General features: G+C 40.3%; 1 protein-coding gene across 1 annotated transcript in view; it reads right to left on the bottom strand.

Moving 5' to 3' along the window:
- PDE6C (phosphodiesterase 6C) overlaps window positions 1-27,217 on the bottom strand; it is an 83,337-nt gene that overhangs the window by 2,485 nt on the left and 53,635 nt on the right. The window contains exons 16-21 of the mRNA XM_020964122.2: window positions 24,501-24,601; window positions 22,352-22,459; window positions 22,198-22,261; window positions 15,565-15,639; window positions 14,987-15,070; window positions 13,275-13,428 (exon numbers count right to left, since the gene is read on the bottom strand). Of these exons, the coding sequence (XP_020819781.1) occupies window positions 13,275-13,428; window positions 14,987-15,070; window positions 15,565-15,639; window positions 22,198-22,261; window positions 22,352-22,459; window positions 24,501-24,601 (586 nt within the window). The remainder of the gene's footprint in view (window positions 1-13,274; window positions 13,429-14,986; window positions 15,071-15,564; window positions 15,640-22,197; window positions 22,262-22,351; window positions 22,460-24,500; window positions 24,602-27,217) is intronic.

Here is a 27,217-nt window from a genome sequence, read left to right on the forward strand (position 1 = left end):
AGTAGCATTGTGTGTGTGTGTTTTTGTACTGAGATTTGAGAAGTGTTAAAACATACAGAAGTATCATTACTAAAAATCTTACTAACAGTCATAGCTGCTATGATAAAACTGGTTGTGTTTTCCTTTAAAACAGTCAACTTATTTATGTGCAATAAAATGGTATAGGACATGTGATAGGATAGCTAGGTAACATAAGAAGCCTGATTCTTGTTATCCCATAATCAATGGGAAGGGGAACAAGTACTTATTAAGTGCCTACTGTGTGCTAGGAACTGTACTAAGCTCTTTATAAATATCTCAATTGATCTTCACAACTACCCTGGGAGGTAGGTGCTTTTCTTATCCTTGTCTTACAGTTGAGGAAACTGAGACAAACTGGTTAAGTGACTTGCCCAGGGTCACATAGCTAGTAAGTGTTTGAGGCCAAATTTGAACTCAGATCTTCCTGATTATAGGCCCATTGGTTAGGTATCCACTATACCACCTAGCTGTCTCAATGGATCTCTGTGGAATTAAACTCTTACTTATTTTAATCATTTATTTACATTAAGTACCTAATTATGCAGGGCATTGGGTTAAATGCTATGGGAGATATAAAAACCTAAAAATAAAATATAGTCCCTGTCTTCCATATCTTTTGATTTAGGTGGAAAGTTAAGATACAAACATCTGTACAATATCTGGTAAGCACCATTTGAGCACTACAGGAATTTTAGAGGAAGAGGAAAATAATTTCTGGCTATGGTAATCAGGAAAGGCTTCATGTGGCAGAGTGGGGTATTTGAGCTTGCCCTTGAAGGAGAGATAAGATGTTTATTTAAAAAAGGAGTAAAGAAAGAGGGTCTGTGTTTGTTTAGGGTGCGTGTGTATGTGTGTGTGTGTGTGTAGCAGCATGGACAAAGGCACAGAATCAAAAAAATAATAGATATGATTAGTTCTGTCAGTGCAATTACCATATGAAGATAACCTTTTAAACTAAAATATTGGTTTTGTTTACAAAACAACAACATGGTTGGTCATGGAAAGAAAAAAAAGTGTTCAAAGAATGGCAAGTAGGCCAGTTTTGTGTAAGGGGTTCATTTATTTAAGAAAATAGGAGTGAAAATTGGTGTGCTTAGAGTTATTAAATGTTTTTAATAAGGGGACTGATGTGATCAGTGAATTTTTAGGAAAATTAATCTGGCAGCAGTGTTTAAGATGGATTGACTACAAGAGAAACTGGATGTGGGGAAACTAGTTAAACTATTGGAATAGTCCAGGCCTAAGATACAAAAGTTTGAACTACAGAGATAGCAGTGGGAATGAAAAAGAGAAGAATGCAAGAAACATAGTCTGTGAAGAATCATCAGAAACAGAACTGGAAAAAGATGTTAGATTGTCACAGGAAAGGATATACCTCATTCCCCTCAAAAATAGCAGTACAAGTGCTCGACTTAAGGAGAGTCCAAAAATAATCAGAAAATATAATGGAAGAAGAAAAAGGTAAAAACACCACAAGAAAGATATACTGAAAAATAGCATTAGAAATAAAACGAGATTCCTTAGGATGCAACAAAATGGATAGTATACACAATGAGGGAATTAAAGGAATGAAAGAGTCAAAAGATGAGGGAGAAAAAGAGAGGAACTAAGTACAGCTAAGAAATCTCAGGAATCTTCAGTGATGCACCTTAGGAACTTAGAAAACCACACTAAAATAGAAAATCCTCAAAAGAAGCAGTGAAAAAAATATGTTGGAAGACATAGCGGTAGAAGACTCATTTGAAAAAGAAGCAAGCCGGAAAACAACTGGCAAAAGATTGGTAAATAATGCAGATATAAGTGACAAAGATGGAGGTAGATTAAGCAATAGGAAGCTCATGGTTGTTGAGGTTCTGGAAAATTTTGAAGAAAAATAATTTGACCAACATATTTTAGGAAATTGTACAAAAAACTTCCTGGAAATATTAAAAATAAAACAAACACTAGAATTGACAGGACACCAAGGAAGAACTCTAGATTAATTTCAGGCAGGTATGTCATTGATAAATTTCGAAACTACACTATCAAAGAAAAAATAAATTAAGAAAATTATCAGAGTCCACTGCCAACAGAATTGAGATTCTCAAATAAATGGGTGAATTTTTAAAAATAAAAATAACCGAAAAAACCTGGAATATAACAAGACCAGGCTGGGAATTACTGAGCTAAAACTAAGAAATTACCAAATTATCTATTAAATGAATGGAAGAAATTATTGGAGACAAAAATATATGTATTAGAACATAAAAACAAAGAGTTATTTTTGTATAACAAAAGCAGTGTGTCTAAATTAAAAAAGAAAAACAAGATGGAGAGAAATCTTTACAATAAATGTATCTGATAATAATCTGACATTCAGAATCTATAAGGAACTTTCAAGAACTTACAATCTTAATGCCTATCCCCGAGAAGATATAAATAATAGTTTTTGAAGGAAGAAACACGAATTCCACCTAAAAACTTTTCACACTCTCTAATACTAAGAGAAATGCAAATTGGTCCACTTGGCAAAGATGGCTTAAAATAATAAAATTAAATATGGGGAAAATTGGGTCAGGGTAAGAGAGAACAGAAATGCTGTTACATTGTTGGTGAAGCTGATTTGTTGTAGTCACTTTGGAAATCAACCAGACAATGTAATAAGAATAGCAAAAACCAATGATTTGGATCCAATGATCTGAATACTAGGGCAATATATTAAGATTGTCGTTGAAAGGGGGAAAAAAAAGACTTGTTTGTACAAAAATATTCAGCATCTTTATTTTTAGTGGCAGAAAACTGAAAGTAACTTCTATGTCCAGCAGTTGGGGAATAGCTAAATGAATTTTGCTGGATCAGAGTAATAGAATATTATTGCACCAAAGAAGTGACAAATATGAAGTCGGGTCAACAACCGTTTAGTAACAGTTATTTTGTACCCTTGCTACTGGAGATAAGGAAAGGCAAACCAGCCTCCCCCCCCCCCCCCCGCCCCATCAGTATTCTCAAGGAGTAGATGTTCTAGTGAGGGAGACAAGATGTAAATCTCTAGGTATATACAAAGATACATGCTGAGTAAATGAAGGTAATATTAGAGAATTAGCCCCTGGGCAGGGCAAGGAATGGTGTCCTGAAGAAGATTGGGTTTGAGTCTAATCAGAAGGAGAGAGGGCAGAGCATTTCAGGTGTTGGAGGACACCCAGTGCAAAGGCATGGATTGAAGGGAGATAAAGATTGTGTTGGAACATGTTCAAATAGCTAGACTAGAGAGTATATGGAGGGAAGTAAGAGGTCAGGAGTCTGGAAAGTTGGAAGGGGCCAGAGTATGAAGAGCTTTGATGTGAAGAATACAAAGAAATGTGGAAAGACATGGGAAATGCTGCAGAACAAAGCAAAACCAGAAAAATGACACACATTGACCGCCACTATATAAAAAATAGCAATAAAATCTGATAAGTAGGCAAAAGAAGAGGAACAAAGAAGTGTATAAGTTTATTTTAAGGTATGTGTATATACATACATACACACACACACACACACACACACACACATATGTACACACATATACACATATTCTTTCCATTTAGTTCCATTTAGTAAATAGCTTGGAATTTACAATTTCATGCATGATTTTAAAAATTTGCCTATTTTATTGGCAGTTAATGTTTGGGGATTTAACATTTTTGATTTAGACTGGACTTGTGATTTCATCGGTATTTAGGCAGCTAACTGGCACAGTGGATAGAGCACCAGGCCTGGGGCCTAGAAGACCTGAGTTCAAATCCAACCTGTGTGACTCTGAGCAAGTCACTTAACCTCTGTTTACTTCAGTTTCCTCACCTGTAAAAATAGGAATGATAATAGCACTTACCTGTCAGTGTTATTGTGACGATCAAATGAGATAATAATTTTAAAGCATCTAGCATAGTACCTGGCACATAGTAAATGCTATGTAAATGTAAGCTATTATTATTGAAACTCTCAGGTGAGCAAACCCTCTTCCAATGCAGACAGCCACCTGTTTTGTAACTTCTAGTCTTGAACAGTTGCCTGAGAGTTTAACTGATTTGAGAAGTCCGAGAACCCATATGTGTCAGCTTCTTTAGCTAGTCTATGCTGCTCCTCAAATTTATGCATGCTGGACTGGGATCATAAAAATGGACACAGCTCAAGCAAATAGTCTCTGGCCTAGAATCAAAGGCCAAAACTTAATTTGTTAGCACCGATCTTCTTGGGACAATGTCACTATTCTACGTGGCCCCAGAAGGTGGAATTAGAGCACTAGAGAGAAGTTGCAATGGGGCGAATTTAGGCTTAATCACAGGATCACAGATTGAGAAAACTGGAAGGGACCTTAGAGGCCATCAATTCCAACCCCCTTATTTTAAGGAAATTAAGGAAACTGAAGCCCAGAGAGTTTAAGCAGCTTTTCCAGGGACGCATAGCTAATAAATATCTGAGATAGTATTTGAGCCCAGGTCTTTCTGACTCCCAGTCCAGTGAACTCTTCACTACACTGCCTTTCAATTTAAGGAAGAACTTCTCAACAATTGGAGGCTGGATTCCTCCTCACTGTAAAACCTTAATGATCACTTATTAAGTATGTTGTTGACAGAGGTACATCAATCATGAGCCAGGCGTGTTGGCACCTCCTGGAACCAGCACTACCATTCCTTGGAGGAAGGGGATAGGAAAATCTTGAAACGGCAAAGTGTCTCAGAACCATGGGGCCCCTAGGTGGCAGAGTAAATAGAGCTTCAGGCTTAGAATGAGGAAGATTCATCTTCATGGGTTCAAATACAGTCTCAGATACTTACGAGCTCTGTAAACCTGACAAGTCACTTAACCCTGTTTGCCTCAGTTTCCTCATCTGTAAAATGAGCTGGAGAAAGAAAGGGCAAATCACTCCAGTGTCTTTGGCAAGAAAACCCCGAATGGGGTCATGAAGAGTCGGACATGACCGACTAATAACAAAAATCCTGGGACCGTGGGCTGGGAATTCTGGCTCACCTGCCCCCTGCTTACTACGTGCTTATGATTACAGAGGGGGATTGATCTTTAGTTATGGTTGGGACAACGTAGCCTCTGAGGTTCTTCCCAAGGCTCACTGTGTTTCTGTGACCTATCCCTTGCTCATCTATGACTTTATCTACTTTCCCAGACCTTGAGCTCTGCTTGCCTTTTTGAATCCAACCTACCCTTTCATTATTTCTTGCCTCGATCTCCTGGGCTTTCTTCCCTACTTACACCTGTGGTATGCTCCACTGCATCCCTATATGAAAAATGATCCCCTGATCTTAACTCTTTCTCTACAGTATAATTCATTCATTCACATTTTGGTGTGATACTCTCCAAAAGTTTTCATTTCCTTAGGCAGCTAAGTGGTACAGTAGATACAGGGCTGGGCCTGGAGTCAGGAAGACCTGCATTCAACTCTGACCTTGGACACTTACTAACTGTGTGGCCTTGGGTGAGTTACTTAAACTCTGTTTGCCTCAATTTCCTCAACTGTAAAAAAAAAAATGAGGATAATATAGCAGCCACCTCCCGGGATCGTCATGAGGATCACGTGAGATAATATTTGTAAAGTGCTTAGTATAATGTGGTACCTAGTAGGTGTTATATAAATGTTAGCTATTATTGTTATTATTAATCCTTTTTCCTCTTTGTGGATGGCTTTCTCAAAGAGTTTAGTCAGTGATATATAGGATGATAGCCAGTGGGGATTGATGGATAAAGTTAGTATTTTTCGAGGTCATAGACAATAGGGAAGCAGCCAGTATATTGGGAGGGATTTAAAATTAGTAAGAGAGTAGGGATAATGGAGGGAAAAATTTACTGGAGGAAAAGATGGGATGTGTGTGTAGAGGGATTTGCTTTGGCAATGAGGAGGGCCACCCCTTCTCATGAGACTGAAGTGAAGGAGGTGGTAGCAGTAGAAGGCATCAATATGACATGAGATAGGGGAGCAAAGGGAGCTCTTGATGAATGGCCTCCATTTTTTCAGTGAAATAAGAGGCAAGGTTCTCAGGTAAGAAGGTGTGGGGTAGGGGAGGGATGGAAAGTTTGAGGAGAAGTGAAAAGGTTTGGAAAAGGAACATGATCAGTGGCATAGAGATTTCATTAGTGAGATGTAAAAGGATTGCCTTGCTGCAGTAAGGGCCCAGTTGAGATTTTGGTGGTCTGGACACTTAGGAAGTGAGGAGGGAGGTAATATTGCCTGTATTAAACTGAAATTCCTTATGAGTAAGCAAATTAACATCTTAGAAATTTATTAGAGGCTCCTAAGTGCCTTGGCACACTGCATTTATGTAAAACACCCACCATTTCAGCTAAGCTCTGAACAAGTATCCCCTGCACTGACAGGAAGCTAGATATCTCTTTATTTTGCAGCTCATATAAGTTGAATAGGCATTCTAAATTCTTTTCTAAGAAACCAAAATTAACCTTACAACACTGGACTAGTGTGTTTATTTTGTAAGTAGTTAAACTTAGTGCAATCATCAACATCATCCTACCTTCTCACTGCCCTCATCACGTCAGCACCTAACATAATGATCACGTGGGGAACATGATGACCTGGTTGCCCTAAGGTCAGGACACATCAAAATCCTATTTGGACACCATTGGACTAACATCTAGCAGGAAAAAATAAAGAGTATATTTACTACTTAATAGTCTATTTACCTTTCTGTTTTCAACTCTAATCATTAGCTTGGCATAAGCTCTCTAGCCTTCACCAGGATCATTATTGCAAAGCAGTAGATCATAACCTTCGAATTCTACCAATTAACCTTCTACCTATTTTGTATTTCCTGTAGGTTCCATCAATATTTTAAATTAGTGATACTTGTAAATGAAGCATAAGATCTCTATTTAAACGAACAAATCTTTGTCCATCAATGGATTAGATGCATAACTCTAATGAATGGGTCAATGTTTACCTGTTAAACATTAGCCATATTTGGTTTTTAACAATGATGTATAGCTTTATTCTGTACAGTGCCAAGCATATAAATAATAACCCTAAAGTTTTATTGTCTTAAATTGTTATTGAAACAGAATGTGACTTCTAATTAATTTTTTTCCAACGGGGTTGAGGAAGATGGGAATGAGGAATCAGGTGGTAATGGGCGAAGAATGTGTTTTGGATGTTGATCTACAGGAGTTCAGAAGTGCTGGGATACGATGGACACGACTAGGTATGAAAATGTTCATCATTGAACAAAGGGAACCGCTCCTTCAAAGGACGAGTGCAGCAGAAGATGGGAAGCCTAAATCGGAAGGGAGGGCTGCTCTTTACACAGAATGTTATCTACATCCCTGTTGGGAGACTGGGCTGGCAGCAGGAGGTGGTGGATGCCTTGTGCTGAGGCAGATGGAAGGGCTAGCTTTGGGGCATGTGAAAGATGCCTGACCTGGCCTCAAGCAGCCTTTCTTCAAGGGACACGCCCAGGAAATGTGAGGTTCAGAGCACTCATATACACGGGGTTTGAGGTCTTCTCACCTGAGAGGTCAGGTTGGAATGAAATTGCTTGTGCAGATAGAAACATTAGCCTAGTTAAGGAGTAAGGTCACTTCTTCATGTGAGACAGGAGTGAAGGATGAGAGAGTGGCAGAAGGCCCATGAGTAACATGACATAAAGAAGAGGAGAAAAGGGGGAGCTCATAGTCAGTGGCCTTAATTTTTTCAGTAAAATACGAAGCAAGGTTTTCAGCTGAAAGGGGGAGAGTAGGGAAAGCCCTGGGAAGTTTGAAGAGGGATGGAAGGTTTGGACAGTGGGATATGGAGTTGATGAGGGAGCTATGGTAGCACTGCGTGGCCACAGTGAGGGCCCAGTTAAGGTTGTGTAACATAAATATGTAGTGGACCCAATTAGAATGATTGTGTGATTTCTTTCTTCCACCTTTGTTCAGCTAGCATGTGTAAAAGTGAAGGTGATGAATGGTCGAAGATCACTTCTAAGGCAGGAGCTTGACAGGATGCAATTGGTGATATGAGGGGGTTAGGGACTCAAGAGAAGAAACTAGCGTAGAGTTAAACTGGTTCAACAAGGAGTCAAGATATGGAGAAGAGGAGAAAGTGACTAGTTCAGGGGAGATGGCCTGGGAGGCCACAATGCAGATAAAAATTAGTATTTGGTAAAGGAAGTCAGAGTAAGAGGTGGAAAACCAGCTAAAGGGCTTTCCAAATTCCTGAACATAGAAGTGGTACATTTGTGGTGTGTGGTTGAGGTGTGGTAGAGGAGTAGGTCATGGGAAATATGCAGGTTGAGGAACTGAGCGGTTAATGCATTTGAGGGAGGGCAAATGTGTATGTTGAAGTTCCCAAGTAGGAAGGCAAGAGTTGGAAAAAAGAGAAAATTTGTGAACCAAACTTATTGAGGAAGGAAGGCTTTTGACTGATTGGTAGATATGAATTGCATGAACCTCAAAGGAGGAGAGTGATGGAGGTAGTGTGAAAACCTGAAAGTGGCAATGAGGAGCCTTCCCTCCCTCTGACCCCCACCCTCAACCAGTGAACAAAGATGCAACTAGTAGTGGAAATGGTGGCCAAGTAGGTGGTGTCATTGGGGGGGGGGGCAGGTTTCAATAACAGCTAGAAGACAGAGTGAGAGAGGAGAAATTAAGACAAAGAGAAGTTTGTTATCTATGGAACAAGCATTCTAGAAAGCACAGTGGAAGGGGTGAGTGGCATTCGATTGCAACTTTGGGGTAAAAGGTTTGAGGGGAATGAGAATAAGGAATTAGGTGGTGGAGGATGGGGAATGGGGTTTGGGCAGTGATTTATGGGGAGTTAGAACTACTGGGATGTGTAGGGTCTGACTAGGTGCAAGAATGTTGAACATTGAATGGAAGATGCCAGTCTTCTTCTCAGAGGAGGATGAAGAAAAGTACAGCACAAGATGGACAGCACACAGTCAGGTGGTCACAAAGGAGATGCCGTTTCACTACTTTTCTTCCCTCCAAAGTTAGCCAGAAAACGGTGCAGCAGGAGACGGAAGTCCTTGCTCCCCACTAACTTGACTCTTCCTCTACCCTCAAGGGCCTGGTCCAGATAGAAATCCCTCTGCTTGATTCTAGCCCCTTCAGGGGACATGCACACAAGAGACGGAAGGCCTGGGCTAAAAGGAAGGCTTTGTTCCTCTTCTTACCCATGATTGGACATGAGGCAGGGTTAGCAGGAAGTGAAAGCCTTCTGGTGCAGGGAGAAGTCACTTTAGGGCAGATAGAAATCGCCCAGCTAGGCCCCTTATTGCCTTCCATAGAGGACATGCATAGCAGCATCCCTCCCATCTTGAACCATTTAAATGTGCTGGAAGTTTTTTCCCCTTCATTTGGTGTGACTCCATCTTCTTTTAAAAACAGGGTTTTTTTTTTGTTTATTTGTTTTTACATCACATACATTTCCCACTGCATCCCTTCCCAGAGAGGGGATACATCTCTTATAATACAGATTTTTTTAAATGGAAAAAAGGAAAAAGTTCTGCAAAACTAACCAATATATCAGACAAGATTGATGCAATGCTCCACACTTACGGTCCCCCACTTCTGCAAAGAAGCAGAGATACCTTCTCCTATCCCTTCTTTGGTGCCAAGCTTGGGCCACTCTGTCTTGTTAATTTTGTTTCATATTGCTTTCTTACATAGAGAAATTAAACTGCTCTTTGCCTGAAATATCCTCTCTTCCCCTCCTTCCCTGCTGACTTCCCAACCATCTCTTAAAGCCCACTTCATATGCATTTTCCGTGATAATTTTCCCTGATTCCCTTTCAACCAGCAATGTGTTTTTTCAACTAGTAGTTAATTGTTTGTTTTTTTCTGTCTTATTCCCCCTTCCTCCCATCACCGCTTCCCCTCTCCCACTGCCCTAGATTGTAAGCTGGAGATTATGTGTCCTGTTAAAACTTTTTATTTTCCAGGCATCTAGGTGAATATAGAACACTGGGCTGGGAGTCAGGAAGACCTGAGTTTGAATCTGAACTCAGACACCTACTAGCTGTGCTACCTTGGGCAGGTCACTTAACCTAAAGCTGCCTTAGTTTACTCAACCACAAAATGGGGATAATAATAGTACCTAACCCAGTGTCGTGAAGATCAAATGAGATAATATTAGTAAAATGTTTAATAAATGGGTGCTTAATAAATGCTTCTTCCCATCCTCCTCAAGATCTAACAGTGTTCCACGTACAATAGGTGTTTGTTTTATTTAAATTTGACGCTATTAAGTTTGGCATGCCAAATTCAGTGCAGCACCTGTATTTATTAGATAAAAAGTATTGCTTGTTTAATACTGGATCTCAGGTGTCATCCGTAAGGGCCAGGTTAGCTTTTGAGATTCAAATATGTTTATGAAACAGTTGCTCCTCCAAATTCCAGTATGCCTAGGATGGTATCCCTACCAGGCAGTCGGAAATGGGGGAAGAATGAGGCTCTTCCCTATTTACAAACCTGTGTTTGCGCTTTTATGCACTTATATGGTCTGATCATCAGACCAGCACTCCCTTTTAAACCATATATCTAAAAAAACCCAATACTTTAGCTCTACTTTTTTTTGAGAGTTCAGTGCATATAGTTAAGAGCACTTCCATGTTGGACAGTAAATAATTGACCTTTTCTGGTATTGTTCCAGAGTAGATAACAGTTTGAATTTTTTCAAGAAGCTATTGGTATTGGGGGCAGCTAGGTGGCGCAGTGGATAGAATACCGGTCCTGGAATTAGGAGGACCTGAGTTCAAATGCGGCCTCAGACACATAATGCTTCCTAGCTGTGTGACTCTGGGCAAGTCACTTAACCCCAATTGCCACAATAAAAAAATAAAAACAAACAAAAAATCAAACAAACAAAAGAGAAACTGTTGGCATGACTCCAGAAACATGGAGCAGAATAAAAGGTAATATGGAAGGAATTGAATGGAATTGAATTTTACTCTTGCTGAAAGGCTTCCCAGATACAGGTTCATTGGGCAAGGGGGGCTGTAAATTCAGGGATCGAATAAAGTTGAAGCTTACTATGGTACTTGTAAACCTTGTCCACTTCAGATTCTATAGTTCTTAATGTGAGATATCTGAGTACTCTCTCTTCTCGCTCTGTCTCTCTGTCTCTCTCTCTCCACACACATATATGTATGTATATGTATGTATATATATATATATATATATATATATATATATATATATATATATAAGAGAGAGAGAGAGAGAGAACTAAGTGTATTTCAATATAATTGGTTTCCTTTGTAATCCTATGTATTTTATTTTATTGCTTTAAAAGCATTATTTGGAGAAGGGCTCCATAGGCTTGACCAGAGTGCCAAAAGGGTCTATGACAAAAAGCATTTGGGGAACTCCCTCATCCCCACAGTATTACAGAATTTTGAAAGATGATTCTTAAGAAAAAAATTTCATTTTCTTTAAGGTGTTTGATCAAAAGTCACACAAACCAGCCTTAATAAAGCTGACTCAACATCTAATCGGATTAGAGGTTTTATGACATCCAGGGGCAAATGTAAGAATTTTTCAAGAAAATTATTTTGTAAGGTTTACAGATTTGTAGTCTAGCTTTGTCCAATTCTCAGACCTCTGTTCCATAAATAATTTGGGTCACTGCTTTACTGAGGAAGAGCTTTAGCCCAGGATCAATTAAATAGCCATTTTTTACATGATTTCAGTGTGTGGCCACCAAGGTTTGAGGAACAATGTCTTTCACTGTCTTTCCATGTCATTTCCAGGAGGTGTTTCTATGAAATAGAAGCCTAACTCTTTAAATACTCAGTCCTGGTTAATCTATAGAATACTGTACCCCATTGAAAGCTGTCTTTTTCCTCTCCTCACTCCCTTTTAAAAATAATCAATATCAAAAGATTCATCTTCGCAGCAGTCATGGATTAGGTTTAGGGATCTACATGTGTCGAAAAACTTCTAGGACTTTTTTCAGCATGCAAAAGAGAAGGGATTTTCTAAGAAGTAATTGAAGGAGAAACTCTGGACTGGAGAGCTTTTAATCATGTCATTAGGGTAAAGTGTGAAGAGAAGTAGGGATAACAGAGACCTTTGTTTTGCCCACTGGTCATGACAGATTACTTCTGAAAAGGAACAAGAAATCCCTACTTTTCTTCTGGTGGATGCTAGTCTTTGCTAAATCTCTAATAGCATTTAGCCAGGGATTTCTAGGCAAAGTTCTGGGTTTTTTTTTCATTTAAAACTTTTAAAATGCTATTATGAAGAATAGTTTTAAATAATGTTAGCATTATTTTGATGACTATTTGCTATAGGCCATATCTTCTTTATGAAACTGAGAATTCCTCATTAGCCTCTTGAATGCTGAATTTGCAAACCTAAATGTAAAGCAGCAAGGGCTGTCACATCTTCCAAGGTGTCATTTGGCATGGATGATAAAGGGGAACTTGTTTTCTTCATCGCTGCTTTTGACCTATAATCTGAAGTCTTGATTCTACTGGTGAGAACTTATGGTCAGGTCAATGGCAGATGGCACCATGATAAGCTAATGTGAGAGAAATATCTTGGGACTGATAGAGCATGGCAACATCCTTCTAATCACACAATCACAAAAGATTAGAGAAAAAAGGGATCTTAGAGATTATCTAGTCCAACTTCCTAATTTTACAGATAAAGAAACTGAGGTCCAAAAAGGGAAAGTGACTTATGCAAAGTCACTCAAAACTCAGGTTTTAAATGGCATTTAGGAATGGAGCCCAAACCTTCTGGCTCAAAGCTTCTAGTCATTTATACTATTCAGTGATGCCTCCTTGGCCAATCAATTCTTCTACCTATGTTCAGAGCAATGAGGTGTGTTCTCATCATGTAAAATAAAGCAACCTTATTATTTTTCCATCTTTCTTTCCTTCTTTTCTTTCCTTCCTTCCTTCCTTCCTTCCTTCCTTCCTTCCTTCCTTCCTTCCTTCCTTCCTTCTCCTTCCTTCTCTCTCTCTCTCTCTCTGTCTCTCTCTCTCTCTCTCTTCTCTTCTCTCTCTCTCTCTCTCTCTCTCTCTCTCTCTCTCTCTTCTCTCTCTCTCTCTGTCTCTCTCTCTCTCTTGCTTGTCCAGAGTAAAACTCAGAATAACTGAGCACACCAGAAACCAAGTCCTTTTGTATAATACAGGGTATTCCAAAAGTCTTGGTGTAGTATTAAGCTTTATTTATTTAAAGTTTTTTTTTAAGCTTAAAACAGCAACAAAACTTTTGGAACACCCTGTTTATCCTGGTTATTAGAGAAGAGATGTTTCATGTGGAAATTTTTTTTAAAGTCTCACCTTTTGGGGCTATATTGGCTTCTTGCATTTTCTTCTCTTCTTCTATCACCTTCATTTTTTCATCATATTCATCAGCTCGGGATTTCCACTCCACTCTGTTGTTTTGAAGACCATCCAACATTGGTGTAATTTCTTTGTGAAACCGGGAGAATTCCTAAAGAAATAATTGTCAGTGGGAAATTGTACAATTCAAACCTGAAGCTTTTGTTCTGCTTTAGAATAATGACAGATAGGGGCAGCTAGGTGGTACAGTGGATAGAGCTCTGGCCTTGGAGTCAGGAGGACCTGAGTTCAAATCCAGCCTCAGACACATGACACTAGCTGTGTGACCCTGGGCATGTCACTTAACCCTGATTGCCTCAGAAAAAAAAGAATAATGACAGGTGTCACTTGGTGGTAGAGCTCTGGCCTTGGAGTCAGGAGGACCTGAGTTCAAATCCAGCCTCAGACACATGACACTAGCTGTGTGACCCTGGGCATGTCACTTAACCCTGATTGCCTCAGAAAAAAAAGAATAATGACAGGTGTCACTTGGTGGTTAATAAGCCAGAGATCAGGGCTGACCTAGAAGCCTAGGAACAAATGTATGGCAAATTTTGCTTTCTTATAAAAAGGTTGGATGATCTATGGAATGATCAAGAACTAGGTTCAGATTCCAAACTTCCTCTTTAGGTCTTGGTGACACTGAATAGCCTCTCATACTCTCTGAGCCTCAGTTTCCTTATCTGTAAGGAGGGGATAGAATACTTGCACTATCTGTCTTCCTTGGTGGTTGTTGTGATGATGAGATAAGATAATGCTTGTAAAACAGGGCGTCCCAAAAGTTTTAGTGCAGTCTAAATCCTATTGTAGCTTAAACCTGCCCTACCACTTTTGAGACAGCCCGTGTAAATGTGAGCTGCTCTTTGTTCTTTAGACCTGGCAAGAGAAGGCTAATCAAACTGACAGCTGAGCCACTGGGTGACACAGTGATTGAAGCTCTGGGTCTGGAGTCAGGAAGACTAATCTCCCTGAGTTCAAATCTGGCCTCAGACTAGCTAGGTGACCCTGGGCAAGTCACTTCACCCTGTCTGCCTCAGTTTCTTCCTCTATAAAATGAGCTGAAGAAGGAAATGGCAAACCACTCTATTATCTTTGCCAAGAAAACCCCAGATGGGGCTACAAAGAGTTGAACATGACTGAAACAGCTCAGCAACAGCAAAACACTGTCAACAGACGGAATATTATCTCTGTCCACCCTCCCTCAGTAAGGGATTGGGATGGAATAGCTAGTATTAGTTACTAGCATTTTTATAATATCTTAAAGTTTGTAAAATGATTTACAGATATTATTATCCTCACAACAACCCTGGGGAGTAGGTGCTATTATTACCTCCATTTTACAGGTGAGGAAATTGAGGCGAACAGAGGTTAAGTGACTTGCCCATGGTCACATAGAGAGTAAATATCTGAGGCTGGATTTGAACTCAGGTATTCCTGAATCCAGGTCCAGTGCTTATCCACTGTGCCACCAGCTGCTTCTGAATGATCTTAGAAGCTCTCTTAAAAATAAGACAAGTGTCAAAATAGCCTAATGTGTTCTGTGCTCAAATAATGCCTTCCTGGGCATACCTTTGAAGGATCTCTCTTAATTTTAGTTGAAGCCTCCATGAAGAAAATGACCTTCCCAACAATGATAGTCCCAATAAAAGAATCAAATCGAGCCTTCTCACCTTATATACAAAAGTACACACAAAATCGATGAAGCCAACTTGGAGCTTGGGTAGTTCATCTCCTTTTTCTCTGTCCATCATAGGCTAGAAAGGAAGACATTCCCTTAGTTGCTATTTCTAATTTTTCATTGCCAACTAGACTGTCTTATTATGGCTGTTTTTGGAAGGACGTGATGCTGTAATAACACTAACTATCTGTGATTCATTGTGGGGTTCCTGTTTCCACCAGTGAAGATTCCACCCACTCTGTCCCTTAGCAAGAGGGTGTCTGGGAGCTTCTGTGGCTAAAAAGTTCGCCACCCTCTGATGATGTGGCCAACCTGGGGATGTGGCCAGCTGAAGTCAGCTGTGCTGGTCCTCAAAGGACAGACGTACGTACCGTCCATCACCACACTAGTTCTCACCCTCCAGCTTGCTAGGATCTGGCAGAGATTATGCTCTGCTGGCACAGTTCTGGAGAGCCCAAGCTCTCCCCCATGCAGTGGTGAGGCATCAGAGCAGAATATTAGTGCAGGCTGTCATAGTGAGTTCAGGTTTTTATAGGATATTAACGCTAGTTAACACATCAAACCCCTTACAATTGGTTGCTGTTGCAATACTGTTCTCTCCAGGTCTCCTTGTTCCCAAAATTCATTTGCAACCATGAGGGCTACCTGCAAATAAGAAAGGTTTAATTTACCAAAATCTGATTATTAACAGAAAAGACATCAGTAGCAAAGGCAGGGCTTGAACTCAGATTTTTGTGACTCCAAGAAACCTACTGTTCCCAGTTCTCTCTTCTAAGACCAGTTAGAACAAATCTAACCTCTTTTCTACTTATGAGGAAAATAAGCTTCTTGAGGGCAGGGAACACATCTGATTTGTAGTTGCATCCCTATCAGTACCTTGCACAGTGATTTCATACGACAAATAAATAGTTACTAAGTGCCTACTGCATATGATGGAGTGAGGCAACACGGCTTAGTGGCAAGAGAGCCTGACTTAGAGTCAGGATGATGTGAGTTCAAGTCTTACCTTTGACACATACTGCTTTTGGGATCATGGGCAAAGCACTTAACTTAAGTGCCTGAGGTAACTCCCCAAAGCTATGAGCAAGAGAGGGACAAAAGAAAGGCGTAAGCATTTATACAGCACCTACTATGTTCTAGATGCTGTGCTCAGCGCTTTATAAATGTTATCACATCTGATTCTCACAATAATCCCACAAGGCAAGTGCTGTTATTATTCCCCATTTTATAGTTGAGGAAACTGAGGCAAACTGAGGTTAAATGACTTGCCCAGGGTCACACAGATAGTGTCTGAGGCCAGATCTGAATTCAGGTCTTCCTGACTCTAGGCCCAGCAGGGTAGCACCTATCTGCCCTTTGCTGAAGAATAGCTGTAAGAAATAACAATAAAAACATTTTTAAAATAGCTGTAGACTCTGCATGTGTAGAAAGAGTTCTTCACCAAAGGTTTCCTATATGAGTGAAATAATAGGTGTGAACATGTCTGCAATCCTCTTCCCCATCCCCCAAAGCCTAAGGTATCATGTTAGGTTCTAGTGATGCCAAGGCAAATATGAAATAGCCGCTATCCTCAAGGAGCTTACATTCTCCTGTCCATGTACACAATTAAATATAATATATAGAAAATTAAGGTGTGATTAGTCCTAGTATCTGGAGGGATCAAGGAAACCTTCCTGGGGGATGTATGTATGTATGTATGTATGTACACATATATATATATGTGTGTGTGTGTGTGTGTGTGCATGTATGTGTATATATATGTGTGTGTATATATATGTATATATATATATATATACACACACATACATATATGTCATCTAAATGATACTTATAGGTTCTAAACGCATATATGTACTGCAAAGAACATATCCCTGTAAAGGAGATTTTAATTTTTAAAAGTCATGTTTGAGTTAGAACACACATTTTTTTTTGTTTGCTTGCATGATTCATTTTGTGAGGAGTCTGGGTCTCATCCTAATAGAGTTAAAGATAACAGTGATTTAGAAAGTATGTAAGCATGAAGAGTCCCATTAGATTAATAATAGCCGACATTTATATAGTCTTACATAAGGTTTGCAAAGTACTTTGCACATTTTATTTCATTTCATCCTGACAATTCCCTTTAGTATAGGTGCTATTATTTTAGAGGTGAGGAAATGGATCCAGACAGAGGTTAAGTGACTTGCTCTAGGTCACACAGTGAAGTGCCTGAGACAGGATTCAAACTCAGGTCTTCCTGACTCCAAGTCCAGGGCTCTATTTACATGCCATCTAACTGTGTAATATGTAATAAGCCTTTGAGATCAGCTTGGTTGGAGAGGTAGGTCTCCCTCTCTTCTTAGTCCCTTCAACCATCATAGTTCCTAAGACCTCCTCCATCCCAAGACATAAATTTAGAAAGGAGGCAAGAGGAAAATACCTTGAGCCCTCAACAATTAAAATACTGGAAACCCCAAAGCAGAGATGATGAAGCTGTGTTCTGGGAGAAGCGCACCACCCTCCAGAAGGAAGAGACCTCTTATTACCCTTGATGAATTCAAGTGTTGTGGCTGAGATGAACTATTACCTGGGACACTGAAAGAACTAGCCTTTATGATATTAATATCTGAAAGATCATAGAAAACGAGCAGTAACACAGGACTGTGGAAGGACAAATGTCCCAATTTTCAAAAAAGGAGAGAGAACAGAGTTGGCCAACTGTAGACCAGTGAGTCTGATTCTTATTCCTAAGAATATTTTAAAAAGATCCCTAAAAAAATAACAAACAACTAGAAAAAGGAAGCAGTAATTACAAGAAACCACCAGACTAACCTCATTTCCTTTTTTGACAAGGTTACTGAACACTCAGATCAAGAGAATGCTTCAGATACAGTGCACCAGGATTTCAGCAAAGCATTTGTCAAAGTATCTCACGTTATCCTTGTACTAATGTTCAAATCTGTCCTCAGTCACTTAGTAGCTAGGTGACCCTGGGCAAGTCACTTAACTGTTTGCCTCAGTTTCCTCACCTGTAAAATGAGCTGGAGAAAGAAATGGCAAACTACTCCAGTATCTCTGCCAAGAAGACCCCAAAATGGAGTCACGGAGACTTGGACACGACTAAGGCAACTGGATAACAACAACAGAAAGGATAGTAGGGGTAGCCATGCAGCACAGTGTATAGAACTCTGGGCTTGGAATCAGGAAGGCCTGAGTTCAAATCTGGCCTTAGATGTAAAATGGGGATAATAAGAGCACCTACCTCCCAGGTTTGTTGTGAGGATCAAACAAGATAATAATTTAAAAGTGTCTGGTACATAGTCGGCACTATATAAATACTAGCTCTCGTCATCATCATCATCATCATCATCATCATTAGAAAATATAGAACAAGATGAAGAAATGATAATACATTAGATGGATTTGTTACTGGCTAAATGGCAAAACTCAAAGGTTAGTCATTCATGGTTCAATGTCAATGGGGCACAAGCTCTCCAGGAGAGGTTCTCAGGGACGCAAAGTGCTCTGTGTTGTGTAACATCTTTCTCAGTGCCTTGGATAAAGGCATAATGATGGATGCCATAGATCTGATGCTTCATTAAATTTGCAAACAGCACAAAGCCTGGAAGGTTGGCTAATGCACTGAAGGACAGAAAGGATCCAAAGTGATCTTAACAGACTCAGAACACTGAGGCAGATAAAACAAAATTCAATTGGGATAAATGTCATCTTGTATTTTGGTTAAAAAGCAAAAAACACCAATGCCAAAAGTGAAAGCTGGGGGAGGTGTAGACAGTGGTTGGTCCAAAAATAATCTGGCGATGTGAGCAGACTGCGAGCTCAATATGAGTAAGCAGCGTGACATGGTGGCCAGAAATACTAACATGATCTTTAGCCACACCAAGAGAGGCCCACCTTCCAGGAATAAGGAAGTGCTAGTCTCCCTGTCTTCTGCCCTGGCGGGACCACACCCAGAGAGCTGCATTCTGTCCTGAGCCCCATGATTTAAGGAGGACTCATGAGTGTTCAGAGTGGAGCAATCAGCATGGTGAAGGGTCTCAAGTTCGTGTAATAGGAGGATCAGCTGAAGGAAGTAGAGAGCTTTAGCTTTTTTTGTTTTTTAAGAGAAAACTCAGGGGAAAGACATGATAGCTAGAATATGTCCAGTTTTTATTTTGGGGGAGGGAGGCAATTGGGGTTAAGTGACTTGCCCAGGGTCACACAGCCTGTAAGTGTCAAGTGTCTGAGGCCAGATTTGAACTCAGGTCCTCCTGACTCCAGGGCCGATGCTTTGTCCACCATGCCACCTACCTGCCCCATGACTCTGTTCAATTTTTGAAATGCCGTCATGTAGGAGAGCTTTAAAGTTGTTCTGTATACTCCAGAGAGCAGAACCAGGTTGCAAAGAGGCAAATTTAAGATTAACATGAAGGAAAACTTCGTAACAATTGTTGTTGTTCAGTCATTTCAGTTGTGTCTGACTCTTTGTTACCCCATTTGAAGTTTTCTTGGCAAAGATACTAGAGTGATTTGCCATTTCCTCCTGCAGCTCATTTTACTGATGAGGAAACTGAGGTAAACAGGGTTAAGTGACTCGCCTAGGGTCACACAGCTAGTAAGTGTCTGAGGCTGGATTTAAACTCAGGTCTTCCTGACTGTAGGCGTGGTGCTCTATCCGCTGGACCATCTATCATGGTAGTGTTACTCTATGTGGCATCCTTTCCTTCTCTACCCATCTCCTCTAGTCTGGTTTGTTTCCTCTGTCTATGCTGATTCCCATATGTTGACTTCTTGACTTTTTAAATCCGGTACCTCTCAGAATACATCTCATCCATTAGAGTCCTCAATTTGTGATGCAACAACTCTTCACCTAAGATATATACCTTTCCATCACAAACTTCCAGAAGCAGGCTCACCATACAGCCATGTGGGTCTCTTGGTACTCCTAAGACCGGTCCCTCATTGGACAATCCTCCATTATCCCTATACTTGAACCCAGATAACTCCAGACCCTCTTTTGCCTGGGTTTCCTCCATAATTTCATTATTCCTCAGAGGGTTCCATTTTGGGGGGACACAACCTTTGTCACAGACTCAGCACATTTTTATAGTTGGAAGTGTTCTTGAGAGGCAGTGTGGTATAATGGAGAGTTCTTATCATGAAGTCCAGAAGACCTGCATTCAAATTTGACACTAGCTGTGTTTCTATGCTCTGAGCCTCAGTGTCTTCACAGTAAAATAGACCCAATAGCTATATAATAATATAATATAATTATTAATGATTTAATAGTATAATTAATAATAAATATAAAATATAAATAATAATATATAATGTAATAAAAGCTATATAATAGTACTAATAATACTCACCTCATAGAGCTAATGCTTTACAAACCTTGAAGTGAAGACCTGCCTCCACAGTAAGAACAGACTCCCTCTCTTCCCTGTCCCCTGACCCCTGACTTCCTAGAACCCATTTAGGCTGTCCAACTATTCACATGGCTTGGATGAGATGGGAGTCACCAACTCTATTACTTCATGTGAGGTGGAAAGCCTCCTGGCCTTACTGTCTACCCTGCAGCTGAACTTTCTTTTACATGTTGTCTCTCCCAATTAAAGTGTGAGCTCATTCAAAGAAGGAACTGTCTCAAGTTTCTATTTGTATCTCAAGTGATTGGCACAGTTCTTGGGACATAGTAAGTGCTTAATCAATCAATCAATAAACATTTATTAAGCACCTACTGTGTGCCAGGCACTGTGTGCTAAGTGCCAGGGATACAAAAAGAGGCAAAAGCCAGTCCTTGTCCTCAAGGAGCTTACAATCTAATGGGGGAGACAAGCAAAAAAAAAAAACATGTACAAGGAAGCTATATGTAGGATAAATAATCAATTAATAATTAAATAATTATTAAATTAAATATTTATATATTATACATAAATTATAATACATGCCAATATAATAAAATATAAGCATATATACATTTTTATTTTGTATAAATATAATATAAATAATAAAATAATTATTTGTAAAATAAACAATTAATAAATAAGTAATTAAGTAATTAACAGAGAGGGAAGGCACTGGAATTAAAAGGAGTTGGGAAAGCCTTCCTGCAAAAGATGATATTTTAGTGGGGACTGGTAGCGTTGAGGAACAAAAGTGTTCCAGGGTTAGGGGACAGCCAAGGAGAATGCCCAGAGCTAAGAGATGGAGTATCTTATTCACAGACTAGCCAGGAGGCCTGGGTCGTGTCACTGGATTGAAAAGTGTATGCTGGGGGGTGGGGGGGCAGCTAGATGGCACAGTGGATAAAGCTCCGGCCTTGGAGTCAGGAGGACCTGAGCTCAAATCCGGCCTCAGACACTTGACACTTACTAGCTGTGTGACCCTGGGCAAGTCACTTAATCCTGAATACCCCACCAAAAAACCAACCAAACAAAAAAAAAGTATATGCTGGGGAGTAAGATGTAAGCAGACTGGAAATGTAGGAGGGGGCTGGGATATAAAGGGCTTTGAATGCCAAACAGAATGCTTAATAAATGTGTTTTCATTCATCAGTATCATCTTCATCAGTGGTACAATGGAGAAAAGGCCTCCTGGGAATCAGGAGACTTGGATTCTGGACTTAACTTGGTTACTAAGCAGCTAGGTGATCTTGCACGGTCTGTAATTTAGTTCTCTTGTTTTGTAAAATAAAAGATTGGACCTAGGGGAACCCAGAGGTGCATTCTGGCTCTGACTCTGCGAAATGGCTTGGGAGAAAGTACTGCTTTCTGTCTCTGTCTACTCTTGGCCCAATGTAACTGCTCTTCCCAAACAACTCTGAAATTCCCTTAACGAATTTCAAATCCATTTTTACAATCTGTTCCACCATTGGTAATGCTTTCAGATAAGCTTTTATGATTGTTAGCTAGGTAACCCAGGGAAACCAACCTCCCCTCCTATTTGTCTTGGCCAGGATCTGACCCGATGACCAGTTGTCTCCCTGGTGCTTGAAACCACCTCAGTGCCCTTTCGTAGTCACTGAGATCTTACCTATTTGTCTCCCTCTTCTTCCTCTTGGCTGATCAGACATACTTAACCAGGTGAAGGGTAATTATCTGTATAATCCTCATAAAAGACAAGTGTGGTAAAAATTGGATGGAATGGTCAGATCGCCTTAGATAAGACTTGGGTTGTAGCCAACTGTCACAGAAAAGACTAGAGGAAGAGAATCAGACTCACCTGGCTTTGAATCTCCCAAGGCTTAGTTATAGCCGAGAGGTCACACCCTGTCATCATCATTGCCCTTTGTGAACAAAGCAAAGGACAGCTAAGTAAAATCATGGAAAATGTAGATCTGATTTTGACAGTTTGGAATTAAAGGCCAGCCACCTACATGATAACCTCTTTTTTGGTTGGGTCAATGGATATGTACTTAATGACCTCCTCCTCAGTTTCCATTTTTTCACAAGTGTCAATAATCTTCTGAAACATGGCTCTTTTCCTGCGAAAGACACAAATGTGTAGGTATGATAACTGGTATAAGCAGGTCTGAGCATCAGACTTCACAGTCACATATATAATAATAAGTAATATAATAGCTAACATTTATATAATGTTTACCATGTATTAGGCACCGTCCTAAACATTTTGCAATTATTATCTCCTGTTATCCTCATGACAACCCTGGGAGGTAGATGCTATTATTATCCCCATTTTACAGCTGAGGAAACTGAGGCAAACAGAGGTTAAGTGACCGGCCCAGGGTCACACAGCTAGAAAATGTCAGTCTGCATTTGAACTCAGGTCTTTCTGATTACAGACCTGGAGCTCTATCCACTGCGCCACCTAGCTGCCCCATATATAACCTTAGCACTGGGATGACCATGGATGGGAAGAAATTTCAAATTCTTGGGGGCCCTCAGAAGGAAAAGAGGATCTAAGAGAGAGATGTTTAAAGGAGAGTTTAAAGATGAGGAGTGGCTGGAGATTTGTGACGTGGGTGGGGTAGCATTATAGGGCTAGTAAAGTAGGAAAACATACCATGTAAATTGAGAACAAAGTGTCAGGATGCAAAATGCCATTGTAACTAACATCCCCATCAGATTTCACACGGCTCTGTTTTAGCTCTTCTATCATGTAATGTTGTGGATTATACGGATGTCTGTTTGTCTTGTTCCTCTATTAGGCTGAAAACTTCATGAGGGCAGGATGAGTATCTTACTGAAACTTTAAATCTTCCCTAGAACTTAGCACAATGCTCTGTACACAGTAGGCACTAAATAAATGTTTGCTGAGCAAATGAATACTCTGTTAGCTCATTGTATTTGTATCCATGTGGTGATTTTGCCACGTAACCTATTGGTCTATCGTATTGCTCCCAAAAGGCCTACCTATTCCTAAGGTAAGTGGGTTAAAGATTACCATTTGCTAGTCACCATGGAGGGTTCTCCTAGCCACTTCCCTTCATCTAGCAAGACATTAAACAGAACGGGAAATAAGGGAAGAGCCAAGGAAATCTTTTCTTATCTGCTTTGGCTCAGGAAGGGATCAGTGGCCTGGTGAAAGAGTCAAGAGTTATTTGGTGCCTTCTTGTCTGTGTCGGGGTTTTGGAACATTTGGTTTTTGCCATATTAAGTCAGTACCTTGGTGGACTGAAGGAGAAAATTAAGCTTGCTCGGAGTTAATGGAAAGTTTCATCCATCATTCTCAAAATGCGATCTTGTGTTCCATTCTGATGGTCTCAACATCTGGTCTAGTGTGGCCTTCCTTCCACTGCTCTACTTACACACTTGCTATTGCCTCTTCTGGGAGAGGTTTAGACACAGGGTTCTTATCCTTTTGTGTGTCATGGACCCCTTTGGCATCTGCTGAAGCCTATGAACTCTTTCTTAGAATAATACTTTTAAATGCATAAAAGAGAATACATAGGATTACCAAGGAAACTAACTATATTGAAATGTAGTTATTAAAATTTTAAAAGAACAAGTTCATGGACGTTGGGTTAAATGCCCATAATTTTAGCTGGTTTTAAGCAGGTTTTACAAGGTACAAAAAGGGGAGAAGATCTTAGGGATGGGCTGGGGCCAGTGTTGAGGAGTGGGACCTGTGCTTTATTTTTCAGGATAGAACATTAAAAAAATAAGAGACCTTGTTTTGTGTATTCAGGGCCACGCTGGATCTCCATACCTTTTTGGTGAGTTTAAATCTCTTTTAAAGGACTGGAGATCATGCTTTACAAAGACTAGGTGCACATGAAAATTATCTTTAACTATGTAAAGATTTGTCTCGTGGAAGAGAGATTAGGCCTGTCTGGTTTGGCCGTAGAGAGCAGGTTTTGGCGACAACTTAGGGCTGTCCCAGAGTAGAAAGGGATACCTTACTGAGAACTCAGGAGGAAAATGGACACTCTATTTGCTTCAGAATAAAGACCTTATGAACATCAGCTCTGCAAATATCTCAGGGAAGAAAAAACTCTGAGCTGAAAAACACGGCTTAGTCTCAGGGAGATGTGCAAGGAAACTTATGGAGACCTAAGGACTTACTTGAAATATAAAGCCAGGTCAGTTGCTATTATTGCCACTTCAAAGAGATGAATAACCGTTTCAAATTGGCGCTTATTGAGATTCTGGAAGATGTTTAAACTCTGTAAGATGGAAAGTCACAACACAGTGCCATCATTCATGTGTCTTCAGTTCTTCAAACCAAACCAAACCAAGCAATGAGAGCAGCTGATACTCCCACAGCACTCCAAGGCTGACAAAGTGCTTTGTAGACATGCTTCCACTTGGGCTCAAAACAGCCCCGGCAGGTAGGCAGGACTGGGTGGGTTTTGTTAGCCCACCTAAGAGTGTTAGTATCTCCATTTTATGAGAAGTTGAATGACCTGCCATAGACCAAATAGATGACAAGTAGTAGTAAGGAGATTCTGATTCAGATCCTCTGGGGCATCCAAATGTCGTTGTTTTTGTTGTCACTGAGTCATTTCGATAGGGTCCGATTCTTCATGACCCCCTTTGGGATTTTCTTGGCAAACATACTGGAGTGGTTTGCCATCTCCTTCTCCAGCTCATTTTATCCTCCATCCACTGTGTCACCTAGCTGCCCAAAAATTATTCTACAGGTTTTAATAAAGGCAGCTAGGTAGCACGGTAGATAGAGAGTTGAGCCTGGAGTCAAGAAGACCTGAGTTAAATCTGACCTCAGACATTTATGAGCTGCGTGACCCTGGTCAAGCCACTTGACACTGTTTGCCTCAGTTTCCTCATATGTAAAATGGAGCTAGAGAAGGAAATGGCAAACCACTCCAGTGTCTTTGTCAAAAAAAGCCCAAATGGGGTCAAGAAGAGTCAGACCCGACTGAAATGACTCAACAGCCACAAAAATTAATTGACAAAATAGTCGTTATGATTTAGAGAAGAAAAACTCCTTTGCTTCTCTTTGCTTTGGAATTTCCCCTGAGGAATGAATCAAAATTCTTGCCCGCCCCCCCCATCTCTGCACTTCATTATCCTCTTGCATTTATAGATTCAAAAAATGAGGTTATGAAAGTCAAGTGACCTGTCATTCTGTGGGCCCTAAGTAAAAATAGGTTATTTTGCAGGACTAGGGTGCCATTTTTGCTGTGCACACAGTTACATAACATTAAAGTGGTGTAGTGGACAGTGACCTAGCCCTGAAACTAGAAAGGCTTGGGTTCAAGTCCTGCTGCTGACTCGTATTGGCTGTGTGACCCTGGGCAAGTCACATGACCTCTACGCATCCCAGACAACTCTCTAAGACTTGCAAGTGGCTAAGCAGGTGTTGATCTGCTTGGGTAGAGGGCAATTCTTCACCTGGAAGTTATTTCTACTGGGGAAATCACAGGTCCATTCTCTTTCCCCATGCTAATGTATTACCAGCCCTGGGACTAAAGTCACAGCCTTGGATGAGCAAATAATAATTGTTTCCATACAGTCCTTTAAGATTTACAAAGTGTTTCCTGGCAGCCTAATTTGCAGATGAGATAAAATGGTCTCCTAAAGACTTCCCTGTCTCCCCTCTCCCCAGCATCCAGTCCAGCCCAAGTGATTTTTCCCTTAAGTGTAGGCCTGACCATGGCCCTCTCCTAACCATTCAACAACTCTAGTATTTCCCCATTGCCTTTAGGATAAGATATAAACTCCCTCATCTGTCCATTAAAGCTTTTCACAACCTGCTTCCAACCTCTGTTTTCAACCTCACTGGGCATTACTCCTCCTCCTTCATTATTTGATCTAGAAAAATTGTCCTCCCTGTTCCTCACACACAATGCTCCATCTCCGTGCCTTTGGACTGACTGTCTGCGGTGCCTGTCATGTAGTCCCTCTTTATCTCTGCCTCACAGAATCCTTCTCTTCCTTCAAGACACAGCTTAAGCACCACCTCCCATGTGAAATCTTTCCGGATTCCCCTCAGATGCTAGTGCCCATCCTCATTAAATGTCTTGTCGTTGACCAATTTGTAGTTTTTGTATTTCTTCTCTTTGTAGTCTGTGTATATTTATGTGTCCTTGTTGTCTTCCTTGTTAGAATATGAGATCTTTGAGAGGGGGAGTTGTTTCATTCTTTGTATTTGTAACCCCATCACCCGATAAAAATGATTTGATTCTTACAATACTGGGAGTTAGGCGTTATTATCCTCATTCTACAGCTGAGGAAACTGAGGCAGACAGTAGCTAAGTGACTTATTCAGGATCACACAGCTACTAAGGGACTGATGCCAGACTTGAACTCTGGTCTTCCTGATTTCAGGCCCAGCTCTCTATCCACTGAGCCATCCATGTATATCTGATGCCTCCCATCCCTGTACATCTGATCTTTTACAGTTAATCAATCATCAGGTACTGTGCTGGGAGCTGGGAATACAAAAACCAATAATGAAACAATTCCCTACTTGCAAAGAGCTTACATTTTAATGGAGGAGACAATAAGTACCCTCTTCCTCCTCTTCTCTCCATATGTATTTATGTATATGTGTATATATGTATGTAAATGTATAAATGCATATGCTTGTATACATGCATATGTGTATCTATATATGTAATGTATGTGTGTATATATGAGCTCAATCTCCCATCTTTGGGGAAGACTGCCTAGAAGTGGAAAACTTGATGAGGTAGATGCCTCAGAAGTGGTGTGGAGGGGGGTTTGACAGGGCTTGGTATCAATATGAGAAGTGATGGAAAGGGAAAAGTCCAGCATCACTTCAAATAAGGCATAATGAATCACCATTCTGCCCATGA

Source organism: Phascolarctos cinereus, unplaced genomic scaffold, assembly GCF_003287225.1.
Source record: "Phascolarctos cinereus isolate Bilbo 61053 unplaced genomic scaffold, phaCin_HiC Scaffold_3;HRSCAF=262, whole genome shotgun sequence".
Lineage (NCBI taxonomy): Eukaryota > Metazoa > Chordata > Mammalia > Diprotodontia > Phascolarctidae > Phascolarctos > Phascolarctos cinereus.